The 14,270-nt window shown below is 35.2% G+C and overlaps 1 protein-coding gene across 1 annotated transcript; it reads right to left on the bottom strand.

Annotated features, from left to right (window-relative positions):
* Nucleotides 1-2,540: 2,540 nt before the first annotated feature.
* Nucleotides 2,541-8,507, bottom strand: LOC110768015 (Peptidase M20/M25/M40 family protein). The gene is made up of 10 exons (XM_021971695.2): nt 7,857-8,507; nt 6,507-6,751; nt 6,304-6,412; nt 5,048-5,186; nt 4,910-4,967; nt 4,721-4,738; nt 4,491-4,613; nt 4,051-4,204; nt 3,914-3,947; nt 2,541-3,154 (listed from the first exon to the last, which is right to left on the bottom strand). Exons 1-10 carry the CDS (start codon nt 8,187-8,189, stop codon nt 3,051-3,053), a joined length of 1,317 nt encoding a protein of 438 aa, XP_021827387.1. The 5' UTR covers nt 8,190-8,507; the 3' UTR covers nt 2,541-3,050.
* Nucleotides 8,508-14,270: the final 5,763 nt, after the last annotated feature.

Raw genomic sequence — 14,270 nt, 5'->3', positions numbered from 1 at the left:
GGTGAAATATCGTTAATTCTTTTGAATATGCATCTTGCCTTGCTAGATTTGTTTTAAAATAAATAATAGCTATGCTCTTGCTACTTCTTGTCTTGTGCGGCTAGCCATTCAATAAATTAGGAGGATATTAATATCCTCTCTTTTGCTTTGCATGATATAAGTCATTCCTCACTCTCTTTGGATTAACCAAATTTCGTTTCAAACATGATTGTATCATTTTATACTTGGTGGTTGATTTTTTTTTTCTTTTCACGATTGGATACATCCAAAGATACAACTACACATGATGTAATTGATTTTTTTCCCCAAAATAATTTAAATAGTTAGTTGTTTGAGCCTAGTTGAAATCTGACTGGCCCAAGCCCAAAATCCAATAAATGGATCACCATTTGGCCCAAACCATGTTTGAGTGGCCCTAATCATGGGGATGGCTAGAAGCCCAAAATAAGATATGCAGCCGAATTCCTAAATGCAATCGAATGCCTAAAAGTGACCCAATGCTTCAAACATGAGTCATTCTATGGTGAGGGTGCTATATATGAACAATAGACGTGGACTTCATATTAGCCACATGATTCATCTAAATAGTAACTTCACTTAAGTTTAAGGCTTTTTATCGCAAATGATCCCTGAGTTTAAAGAAATTATCACCTTTCGTACTTAGTGTTTTTTTGTGACATTAATAGTCCTTAAAGTCACTCTCTATCTATACATCAAATTGGTCCCTACCATTAGCTTCCATCAAATTTTCTATTAGAGTATTGACAGAGCCCATACATCCACTTATATAAAGTCAAATGGATTTAAATAAAAAACTCGATAAAAATTAAGGAAGATGATTTCCCCACTCCCATTTTCTCCACTTACACTCCATTTTGTTTTTTTAATACTTTTTAATCAATTTGGTTCTTTTTTGTTCTTTCCCTTTCTTGTTTTACCCTTATTTTGCATTAAATTCCTTTTACTCTACTTTTATATTACTTCACATTTATATTATTTAGTAATAAAAATAAGATCGTAAGAATAAAAAAAATGCAGCCAAACCCCATCCCCCAATCCCTGAGGTAATAACCCAGAAAAAAAACACCCAACAACCCAGAAATCAACCTTCTTCTTCAATCAAATTTCCAGAAATTAAGTAGCTTGAGAAAGGTGATTTTTGCGGAGAAGCATTTCTTAATTGGGCATCACCAAATATATTATTTTCTGGTCATGGATTTCACCTCTACGTGGATTTCAAAATTTCAACAGTTGTGGCAGTCTTGCAGGACAAGACTGATGAGATATTGAACACAGTTGAATAAGAACCCAAAACTCGAACTCCACCCAATCCCCTCCAGTCCCAAATTTCCACAATCACCCACCCAATTCACTCCAGTCCCAAATTGCCGCAACGACTGGGTTTGGAAACTGGTCAGCGCCTGCGACCCGATGAAGCCATCGGCTCGACGTGTTGATGGGGCTGTGAAGCTTGTTTGAAGAGAGACAGGGGGAAGAGAGAGAGAAAGTGAAAAGAAACCGAGGTAGAGAGAAAGTGGAGACGATAGGGGTAAGGAGATACGGGTGGGCGTCGACGACGAGAGGGTGGGTTGGGGGAGGGTGGCGGTCATGAGAGGGTAGGGTGTGTCTGGGTGACGGTGAGGAAAAAACCTTCGCTGAAACTCAATAAACTTAAAAGGTTATGAAGGCGAAAATTACCCAATTTTTAAAGAATTCTTTTATTATTTCTTTCACACATTTGGGTGTCTCACTGGCCATGTCACTAAAGGTAAAATAGGACAGGAAAAGAACAAAAAAGAACCAAATTAATTAAAAAGTATTAAAAAAACAAAAGGAAATGTGAATGGAGAAAAGGAGAGTGGGGAAATTAGCTCCCAAAATTAAAATTCATAAAAAATTAGCTAAAAAACTTAAGAAAAAGGAGGTTAAAACTTCAATAAATAAAAAATTGAAGCCATCCATCCCTCCCCCCTCCCCTCCCCTCCCCTCTTCTCTCTCTCCCCCTCTGCCAACACGACCCTCTCTCTCTCTCTCTCTCTCTCTCTCTCTCTCTCTCTCAAGAAGTAATCAAGAAAAGAAGATGGCGGCAACAAATGCAAAATTGGTCACGGGCATTGAGTTGAGTGAGAGCAGAAGAAAGGGCTCTTACACTGCCAATGGTTTCCTACCAAAAAAAAAATTCAAACTTTAAATTTAAAACATTGGCCTTGGGTATGGGATTTGGGTGTTGGGGCGGGTTGTGGGTGGGGCTGGGATTGAGGGTTGATTTGGGTCGTGGAAGGGAGAGAGATGGCTGCAATTTTTATTTTATTTTTTAAATTGAAGTTTTAATCTCCTTGTTCTAAATTTTTTATTATGGATATTAATTTTTATGGTATCTTTTATTCATCAAAATCCACTTAGCTTTATATAATTGGATGTGTGGATTCCATATACGTGCCATGTCAGCACTTTAATAGAAATTTTGATGGAAGCTAATGCTAGGAACCAATTTGATGTATAAGAGTAACCTTAAAGACTATTAATGTCACATAAAAATATTAAGGACGAAAAGTGATAATTTCACTAACCTTAGGGACCATTTGCAATAAAAAGCCAAAGTTTAATGAAATGATCCACATGAGGAGTCCATATATGGCACCCTAAACATGGGATAACAACTATATAGAATTTCGCCTTCAAACATATATGAAAATAGGGATAACAACCACAAACACTTCACATGTAAACCATAAACACTTGGAGAAAGCTTTGAATTGCTTAGCTATGACTATTGGAAATTCTGAACAATACTTATCAGCCATGGTTCGGTAAGTATCATTTGCAATTTCTCATTATTCTCAATCTTCTACTTTCTTTTCACTTCCCTTTATTTTCCCCTCGATTCTCATTCTTCTAGTCAAGACTCGAGACGTAGTGCTAACAAACACCCGGTAGCCTTGGCACATATCAGAAAAAAAGGCAGTACTCATTTTTGGTTTGATTTGGTAGTATCATTGCAACTTGTTATTCTCAGTCTTCTAGTTTTCTTCTTTTCTCTTTGCTGATTCTCAGTCCTCTAGTTGAGAGATAATGCTGACAAACACCTGGTAGCCTTGGCGCATATCGGAAAAAAGGCAGTACTCATTCTTGGCATGGTATGTGGCCATCAAGCCTGTACATGCATGCAAAAGGGCAAAGAATCAGAACATCATCAACTAAGATATAATAACCTACGAACTCCCAGAAACAACTGCTATGCATATCATGAGTAGTATTCTCCTCTACTTTGAAAGGTTGTGTGGAGAATACCCTTTTATAAGACTAATCAGCTTACCTTCATGTCAGTTTTACCACTTATCCAGTATAAACAGTCATACAAATTAAGTTCCTTCTTTTTTAGCTCAGCTTCCCTTATCTTCACATCCTCTCACAATTGACAGCCACTAGGCCCAGAACTGTTCTCACTTGTAATTCAAAGCTTCATATCCACAAGTATATTTTTATACCAGCATCTTAAACTAATTACCATCACACCATGCACAAATAAGTATGCTTATCATGAGAAGTATTGTCCTTTACTTCGAAAGGTTGTGTGCCCTTTAAACAAGACAAACCAGGTGACCTTCATATCCGTTTACCACTTACACAGGATAAACAGTCATACAAATTAGGTTTCCTCTTTCTGAGCTCAGTTTCCCTTATGCTCTCATCCTCTCAAAATTGACAGCCAACAGGCCCAAGAACTCATCTCACTTATAATTCAAAGCTTCATATGCACAAAGTCTATTTTCTTAAACTAATTACCATCAAAACATACACTAAGTAATACAACCTTTGATGCCATCATAGCATTATGGTTGTTTCTAAGTTCTAAAGTATCTATAACTTTTGTGAACTAAATCCAAAACGCCAAAAGAAATAGTATCATTACCGTAGCCAGACGTTTGAACATCAAATCCTTCATCCTAGCACACAATAAAATGATATAGTTAAGGAAAAATACAAGAGAAAGAAAAGGAAAAAAAAAAAGCCTTGGAAGAAAGATTTTTTATTTATTTTTAATTGTACCTGCAGTTCTCGAATGAGAGGCAAACTTCCAGTAATTGAGTAAGGCTTTACATGCCCAACAACCTCTTCAGTAGCTTTACATAATACGTGAAAGCCACGGGAGTTGAGATCACAAGCAACTCCAGACATTGTCTCATCAAAACTTAATGTGAGGCTGTAGAGAAAAAGAAAAGTAAAACTACTTTTTTTATTTTAATAATTAGCATGCCCTAAAAGTTTGTTTGTTTGTTTGTTTGACATATCTGATGGTAGCTATTTAAAATGCAGAGAAAACAAAGGATCATCTAAGGGTAAGAGAGATTGTGAAAGCACAGGGAAGGGTTTATGGCATACATTTGACTAATGTTAAAATTAAGAAAGCTCACATGATTGAGTAATTACATGTTAACTAAATGAATATCTTATAAGAATTACACGAGAGAGAGAGAGAGAGAGAGCACCTTCCCCTTAAGTTTTCATCTGGTAGGACATACTTTGAAACCGGACCTCGTGAGTCAAGCTTTCCAATGTTTTCATTAATGTCATCCACATATTCTTGAAGCTTTTCCATCACGTCCTTAACACTGTAGCAGGTTAATAGTGTTTCGCAAGTTAAAAATGGAGCCCATATGAAATTTTTACAATGAAACTATAAGAGACGGAACTTAGCCAAACAAAGCAGGTTGCTTACTTGTAGAAGGGAGTTAACCTGCAAACAAAAAAAAAGAAAAAAAAAAAAGAATTAAGAGCAACTCCTAGAAAAGAAGAAGATTAAAGACAAATCCTCTGGGATTGTCATTTCTCTTACGACCAAGAAAAGAAAAGAGATGTCATTTTACCATAAATGCCTCAAACAAAAGTCATCGAGAAGATTATACACCTGACATCTCCTGAAATTGTGCACTCTGCTGGAATTTGATTTATTCCGCCCCCAGGATCTGCAACCGGAAAAAGGTCAATGTAATGTAAAAGCATTTTTCCAACATTTTCACCATAAGATTGAAACCTTAAAACTTACAACTCCATTGAGTTGGTTTCATGGTTGACGGTGTTGCAAATCCATAGACCTCTTCCTTGGGATGGGGAGGAAAGTCTCTATAGAACCGCGACTGGATCTCTTTCAGTGCTTCCATAGCTAGCTCCAAAGGGTTTATAGCCTGCAGATATTCAACATCAGCCTCAAGAGATAAATAAGTAGAAACAGGATGTAATTTCTGCTTTGATTCTTAACTTATTGTAAAAATGCTCAATTGTCCAAGTAGATACAAGTTCAGGCTCTGATTCACTTGCTCCTAACAAGTTTTTATCCTAACGAAATATAGGAGCCATTTGTAGGTCAAAGAAAATAAAATTGAATTTGAACCAAGATAACTTTTTACCTTCTTTTGATGTAATAAAAAAAATCATTTATAACCATTTTAAAGCAATGACTATTCATAAAAAGCCCATATAAAATCAAAACTTCCCTATCCATAATAGTTTGGGCACAGCTACTGAAACCCTATATTGCACATCATTGAAGGCATTTTCTATTATATGGAAACCATCATGCCTTCTCTTATTATTACCTGAGCCCTAAGTTGTTAAGCGTTCTTGCTCCTCCTAGGGTCAACAAAAAAATGAAACACACAACAAAAAAATAACATCACTGTTTGGTATTCTGCTGACCGAGACCCCCACCAGCATACATGGTAGTGACATGGTAGCTGCAAAGAAGTAGGCACTGGGGTATGCATCTAAGCCAATAGTAGGCAAATGCTGAGCCCAAACAACAAATTCAATAACTGTATTGATCATGGAAATGATTATGATTTATAGAATGAGACAATCTAGTCCGGTCAAGTTGAAGCATCACAACCCCCCCACAGCTCCAGTCATAGGATTTGCAGCATAAGAGAGAGAAGTATCTTATATTGTTTTATGTTTTATCGGGGAAATGTTTATCACGCCTTCTCTTAATAACTCAGCCACATCCATCTAAGTAGCACCTTCAACTTTTACCAGTCAAGTTTGTCTCAACCTGTAACATTTTTCTTTGCTAACCAACTTAATACCTCAGCCACTCCAGAAGTCCCCATTTCTATTCCCAGTTATTTAAAAAGAATACAGGCTTTTTCCTCACCCTCTCATATCTTGGGTAGAGATAAAAAAAAAAAAAAAAAACTACAAAACCAGTCTAACTAATTTCCATAATGTCATTGCAAAAGATGTAACTGACAATCTCCAGAAACTGTGCACTGACAAGTCAATGAATTAAACAACATAGTGGTATACCTTGTGTGCTAAACCACTGTGAAAAAGCTTCCCAGTCACATGAAGCTTCCAAGGTATCATACCACCAGTACCAATGCAAGGTTGTTTATCTGCCGTGTCAATCCAAAACCTGAGTTGAATCCCAAAAGTCATAATCATAAACATGAATCAGAGAGATGTTTCTTAGTTTTCCTTCAGTTTTACAAGAAATGCAAATTACTTACAGAGGACCTTCCTTTAGCTTACTGAGTAGCCCATCCTTCACGAGTGCATCCACACCAACACCTGAAATGGCAGAATTTTCTTCATTTGCTATAAAGACTGCAACCACAGTGGACTTCAATTTTGGCTTTGTCTCTGCCAGCCGTCTCATGAGCTCAGCTACAAGTGCAACATGGCCCAAGCAATCAGTGGTTCCACGGCCACAAAGCTTATCACCATCAATGCTCAATGAGAATGGATCAAACTCCTGCAAATACAAGAATCATATTTGATGCACAATGAATCATCACTACCTAACAAAATTGAGAAAATAAAATAATGATGATCATTTAAACTACATCCCAGTAGTGATCCATTATTTGTACACAATGCAAACGACAAAAGCAAGCTCCTGTAATGAAATACTAAACTATCATTGCAAATGGAACATTCAAAGAGCTTCAGAGCCTAAGCTGTGAAGAAGAAAAAAAAAATAATAGGCCACAGTTACAGCATTTTATGGTTGTCTTGAACTAAAGCTTACTGTCAAATTATGCAAACTGAAAGACCAAACAAGAACACAATAGAAAACAAAACATTTATCAAAGAAAATCATCGAAAACTCTGGTTAAACTTCACAATTGATTTTAGATGCATCACGGTGAAATAGAAATATATCAAACATCTGATTCCAATTGAAACAAACACAAGATAAGGAGTTGGTAAGATATGAAGGAAGGATAAGCTAGCGGAAACGAAACCATAGTTATCAATGATTTGAAAAAGGTAAGGCCACACAGAAAAAATGAGAACTTCTGAATTTAATTTAGGCCAGAGACGAATAAAGGGGATTTTCAGTTCAAAACCAATGAATTTTGTCAAAAATCACGAGTTCGTAAATTTTTTAGTCCAATCGAGTTCAACCTTGAATTGGACGCATAAAATCCCAGATAGAATCAGAGAAACATAAATATTTATCTCCAAAGGGGGAAACGCTAACCTGAAAAATATCAGGAGCATAAGTCAATAAAAAATAAAAAATAAACATTCAGAAAATACTGATGTGAATACACTAAACAGATAGCCTCGAAACCACTAATGCAATCCATAACCACACGAACCCAGATTAGTTTACACACAACTCGAAACAAGTAATAATCAAACTGAGGCTCCAGCCAATTCAGAAAAACCCCATAACAGAAATGCCAAAAGAATCAGCATACAGGCACAATCAACAAAAACACAAATTGAATTGAACAGCTATTTATATGTTGAAGATAGACTGCCAAACTCTAATGTTCTTGAACGAATACAAGCCAACCCAAGATAACAATAACAGAGCAAAATTCAAAGATTGGATATAAGAAACAAACCCAGTCATTAGGATTTGCAGTGACCACGTCCATGTGACACCCCACAAAGGACAAGATCTTCCCAGGCACAGTTCCTGGGTATTCTACAATAACGTTTCCTCTTCCAGGAAAGTAGGTTACATGGTTGATCACCAAGGGTCCACCGCCTGTGGTGGTGCTAAGGGACAGGAGGGAATCAAGCACGTGCTTGACCGCTCGGTCCTCCTGAGGGATCAGTTCAGGTGGGTTGTTTTGGAGGTACTTGGACTCCCCAATAAGCTTGGAGAGAAGAGATATGAAGGAGTCCTTGTTGAGGTCACCTAGTATTTTCTTGAGCTCGGTTGAGGAAGCCATGGCTGTGAAATGAGACTTCTTTTTTTCTTTTCTTTTGTGGGTAAGCTTTCGAAGTCGACCGGTATAAAGAGGGAGAGAGAGAAACGGTTGCAGGGTGGAGTGTGGCTGACGACTTGGAACACCGCAGTGGTGGGAATTGCAAAAGGCAGGATTACAACTTTGGTCCCACAGTTTGGGCCACTTTTGAGTTTTCGTTAATATCCTCTATGTTGTTTACGAAATCTGGTTCTTTTGGGGTTATAGAGGTGATGGTTGTTTATCAATTCCATCCATCTCTACTACAGCACTGGACATGAGAGTTTCTTCTCATCCAGCTCCTCGCGAATTAAACAATTAAAAAATAATATACACGGTGAATAATATACGGAATCGTGGTATTCTTTTAAATTTTATCTAATCTATATCTATTATAAATTTAAATTTTTTTGTGTTTTAATATTTACTCTTTCAACATTCAATTGTAAGATTAGTCTATGACATGACCTCTCAGAATAAATGAATAGGTTTCTGGTTCGTTCCGCCATCCTACCTAATGAATCATTAGGATTCGTTTTCAATAGAATCTTATGCATTCACAGGTTCTGTCGTCCCCACCACTTCTCGATTAATGGTTAGGTCTGAATTCTACAATGGAGCCCATAATGAAATTTATTAATGAATGAAATTTTTTCTTGAGTCAACCTTCTCAGTCTTTATTGGCTCAGGGCTCTTGATTTTTTCTTCTATGCACCGATTTGTCTAATTATGGATCAATCAGTATTGATGCTTTATTACATTCCCTTTATATGAGATGACTCATAGACCTTACATATTGGAATTATATATCATTGATATTTCTTTTCCTATCTTTCTCTCACCCTTCCATTTATCTGTATACTTTTATTGCTTTACAACTCATAATCAGATTGGTTTTTCTTTTGTGTTTATGCAAAAATGATTTCAGTTACTACAATGATATGACTCATATATCATATCTTGACTGGTTCCTTATATCCAAATAATGCGAAGAGATGAGTTGATTATTAGTTCTATAGTTATCAGTTCGTACTACGGGCCGGTCGATTTTGTTGAATCCTATAATCCTAAAAAAACCAACGAGTCACACACTAAGCATAGCAATTATATCAAACGATTAATCGAATTTTTATTCAACCTTATAGAGGGTTTTTAAGGGGTGGGCACCATCCAAATTGGATCGGTTTTATCTCAAAATCATGGCCGAACTAATTACAATATAATAATTTGATTTGGTTCAGTTTCGATAATACTCATGGAGGAAACCAAATCAAACTAAACTAATTTAAAACAATTTGATTCGGTTTACTTCGGCCGGTTTGGGCCTAAGTCCAATTCTCTTTTATTTTTCATTTTTTCAACATTATTAGCCAAATTACAACAAAAAATAAAATAAAATAAAACTTGCTACATACCTTTTTCATTTTGTAGTGTATCAAACCATCCTAAAACTCAACAAATCATAAAACATCAAATTTCAATAACTAATATAGCTACAATTCAACATTGATATCTAGTTATTTTCTAATTAGAGCACTACATGTGTAAAATTAAATACAAATAAATAAATATATAAGTAAACGGGTTTATGCCGATTTATAAAAGCTCAAAACTAAATCAAACTAAATAATATACGGTTTGGTTCGATTTTTAAACTGTTTGACTTTTTCTTGATCAAAACTAAACCAAATTGTTAATTACAAATAGGATCAATCGGTTTAGTTGGTTTGGCCGGATTGATGCCCACAGTGGCAGATCCAAGAATTTTTCAAGGAATGAGCAATATTTAAAAGTCTAAAGCTCCAAAAAAAATAAAAAATCCCTTTATTTCATAAGAAAATGTTAAATTTTGATGCCTACTTTAAAGAACTTGCACTTTATATGGCAAAACTCAATACCCAAAATCAGACGCATAATCTATCTAAAAATACTTATGTGGAAAAGAAGAAAAATTTAAGGTTTCAGTTAAGCTAGAGAAAAGTACTATAAATCTTACTTGATTTTGTGCACTTCTAGTTAATGTTATACTAGTGATTTACCCCCTAAACTTGTACCTATCATTTATCCTTGTTTTTTAGAAAATTAAGGATACAAACTTCTTTTTTTTCGTCAATTCCCCCCCCCCCCCCCCCCCCCCCACCCGGTGGCCGTCTAATCCTCAACATTTCATCCAATTTTCTATTGAATCATTAAAAATATATTTTTTTTTGAAAAAAAAATAATAATAATAACCAAGAAAAAAACCCTACCCCACCCACAGACCCAGCGCCCCCTCTCCCTCCCCTCTAGTTTTTTTTCTACTTCTCATCCTATCCCCGATGCTTCTACCCCATTCCCAGGGATTCCAGCTCAGCCCCTCCAACCTCTCTCTCTCTCTCTCTCTCTCTCTCTCTCTCTCTCTCTCTCTCTCTCTCTCTCTCTCTCTTTCTCTCTCTCTCTCAACCTAGTTGTATTTTCACTCAATATTATCGCCGCCTCCTCCTCCTCTTCCTCCTCCAAAGGATGCAACCCTTTCCTCTCCCACACATAACCTCCCCATCCTCCAGCTCAACCACTCCAAAACCCCAAACCCCCCACCCCCCCTCTCTCTCTCTCTTTGAATGGTTAATGGGAGTAAAGGAAAGCTCATATAGAACCCATAAACATGATCAGAATGTTTTTCTCTATGTCTTTTAACCTATCAATGGCCAAGTCAAATGGGTATTTAAAATAACAAATGTGTATTGCTTCAGTTGGTGAAAACAAAACAATCATGTTGAGTTTTTGAAATTAAAGGTGGGTGTTGATGGCTTCGTGAGTTGGAATTAGGGAAGTGGCTAGTGGAATTGGATGGAATTTGGGGGAGGAGGAAAGGAAGAGAGAGAGAGAAGGTTGTGGGAGTGGTGGGTTGATTTTTATTAAAATTCTTTTATTTTTTGTGTTTTATATTTAATGTTATTTTATTTTTTAGTATTTAGTTATTTTTAATGTACAAATTGACCAATGTGCCCTTATATTTAACGGCAAATTAGATGAAATGTTGACGATTTAGACGGTATGGGGGAAATTGGCTGAAAAAAAAATAATTCATATCTTTAATTTTCTAAAAAAAAAAGGATATGGGGCAAATCGAAAGTTAGGTACAAGTTCATGGGGTAAATCACTAGAATACCCTTAATGTTAAATCTGTCTCTGTCCCTGCCTCTCTCTCAGTTTCATATTATAATGCGTAAATTTTGATCTATCTCAGGTTGTGATTACAAGCATAAATATAGATGGTAATCTTTCCTAATTGGTATTCATTAAAGGATACTTGCTTGGTGTACATGTGGAAACTTTTTTGTGCGTTTCTATTTAATGTTACATCTGTTTTGCTGCTTGTACATGTGGAAACTTGTTTGTGCGGTTCTATTTAATGCTCTCTCTCTCTCTCTCTCTCTCTCTCTCTCTCTCACACACACACACACACACACACACACACACACACACACACACACACATATTATAATGTTAGTTTAATATATTGTAGGTTGTGCTTACAAGTATAAATATCGATGGTAATCTTCTTCTAATTGGTAGCCATCAAAAGGAAAAGGTGAGTTCTTGACTACGAATGAAATTACACTTAAGGTTTAGGATTTTTTTAGTTGGGCTTAAAAGTAGGTCATTCTAGTGTTAAAAAAAAATCATTCTAGAATTTTCAAATGCGGTCACTGTTTTGGGAACTTTTATTGCTGGAATACATTTACTTGTCAAATTATACTTCTTATTTGAATGCTTAGTTAGATATGAGATTGTTGTGCCCTTTATTATTTATTCTTCCAAAGAAAAATAAAGGAAGATTGATTCTTTTCTTGTATGCCAAAAGCCTCTAAATGGTTTGTTTTTTGTACTAATTTTTGTGCTAACCTTTTATGATTATTCCCTAATGAAATAAATTTAGACTTTATTATAATTTATGGCAAGATTTCTTTTGACAATGTGCCTTACACAATTTTTACTTTAATTATGTGATAGGGTCTGTCTCCTGAGCAATTCAAGATTGTGATTCCTAAAATTCCTGCATATTTCATGGTATGAAAATTTTTCCTTTAATTTTTATCAGCAAAGTTGTATTCATAGTTCTACTAGCACACAATGAGGAATATCCTTTACACTGTACTGTTGAATACTGCAATGAACTGATGTTAGAATATATATATATATATATATATATATATATATATATATATATGTTCGTTAGTTCTATGTCCCTTAATTTTATCTTTTTGCTAGTTTGAACCATTGATGAAGATTTTACTGTATAATTATACAACTACATATTAGAACACAACCTGCCTTATTAGCCTTGTTTTTTGATCCATGGTTTTTACAATGTGACTTTCTAATCCCTTAATCGAATTGTTTGTAGTCAGTTAAATGTTACCTTTCCTTGCATTTGAGATAGATCTATGCATTGTTCAGATTAGATAAACATCTATGCATTGCATTTGAGTTGTGGCTAGTTTGGTTTATTTTGTAATTCGCTTGTATATTATTTTCTTTTGTGCTTATATATAATGTATATAATGTCTTTGTTGCAATAAGATGGCAAATAAGAATAGTAACTTCACCACAACTGAAAATCTTGCAATTGGATCCTAAAAATTGTTAGCATTGTGGAATGCTCAAAATATAGCCACCTTCATTTGAAAGTGATGATGATGTCAATCCACTTGAAGTTAACGGTGATTCGAATGAGTTTGTGCCAATTGAAACCACTCAAACTACAAACAATGTGCCAAAAAAGAGAACTAATCAATCATTTGAAATTCAAGATAATAATGAGAAGAAAGGTAAAAGAGGGAGGAAAATGGGAGGTGCTGCAAAATTATCATTGCAAATTGAACGTCTTGTTGAGGTGGTTGAGAGTAGGAGTACTAGAACATCAATGGCTAATATAGTTTCACAAAGAACTAGTATTGCTGAAGTGATGAAAGATGTTGCAACTATACCTAGGGTAGAGCATGGTAGCAAGTTATGGTGGTTTGCAACTAAATTGTTTTGCGAAGGGAAGAGAAAGATGTTTGTTGTCATGGAAGATCCTGAACTCAAACTTCAATTTCTTAATCATGAGTAGGATTGTATCCCATATAGGATTCTAGATATATTCCTCATTTCAAGGTAACTATTGCATCTACTACTCTTAAATATTTGTCTATGCTTTATTATGTTATAATTAATGTTATGTTTGCCTTTTTATCACTTGTAGGATTGTATGGGTGCTATAGATGGTGTTCATGTGCGAGCTATAGTATATCCTTCTAATCAAATACCATTTATTGGTAGAAAGGGGATACCTACCCAAAATGTGATGGCTGCGTGCAATTTTGACATGCAATTTATATTTGCATGTGCCGGATGGGAAGACACGGCCCATGATACAAGGATATTTCTATCGGATTTACGTGATCAAAGTTTGAATTTTCCTAAACCTCCAAATGATACTATTTCTATCTAAAGAAAAAAATTCATATAATTTATATTTTAGTTTTTTACATTGTGAATACTCAATTAAATTTCGTAAACCTCCAAATGGTATTCAAGGTGAAGAGATTGAGAGAGAGCTTGATGCACAACAAGAAGATGGTCCTGTAACACAAGAAATGAAGACATTTTGAAATCATATAGCCGCAAGTTTAATGAGTTCATTTGCTTAAAAATGTATATGATTGCTTGTTTATGACTAGTTTAATTTTTGTTATGACCATATTATTGACAATATATTTATTTTTAATGGAATATTTTATTTATTTAATAATTAAAATAATTTTTATGGTATGATGGAAGCATATTTAATACCAAAAAAAAAGAAGATAAAAGTGAAAGTGTTTTTCCTCTTGCCAAACACTTGAACAAAAAAGCCATTTCAACATAATGCTCTTTTAGTTATTATACACAGCTCAAAACACTTTCATAAAAAAATTTACTAAACACTTAGAAACTGATTATTGTACAAACATTACTTATAATAAAAAGTTTACCAAACGCCAAACTGCTTTCTCTCATAGCTGATTTCTCTCACAGCAAATTTGATAGCGATTATTT

This window comes from Prunus avium, chromosome 5, assembly GCF_965620075.1.
Source record: "Prunus avium chromosome 5, drPruAviu1.hap1.1, whole genome shotgun sequence".
NCBI lineage: Eukaryota > Viridiplantae > Streptophyta > Magnoliopsida > Rosales > Rosaceae > Prunus > Prunus avium.
This window is presented reverse-complemented; position numbering and strand designations above follow the sequence as displayed.

Bases quoted from the DNA above. Each gene is read 5' to 3' on its own strand.
- LOC110768015 (XM_021971695.2), bottom strand. From the start codon at position 8,189: ATGGCTTCCTCAACCGAGCTCAAGAAAATACTAGGTGACCTCAACAAG. The intron at 5,187-6,303 runs GTATACCACTAT...GAATATCTGCAG, and splicing joins ACAGTGGTTTAGCACACAAG to GCTATAAACCCTTTGGAGCT. The intron at 4,968-5,047 runs GTAAGTTTTAAG...TTCCGGTTGCAG, and splicing joins GAAACCAACTCAATGGAGTT to ATCCTGGGGGCGGAATAAAT.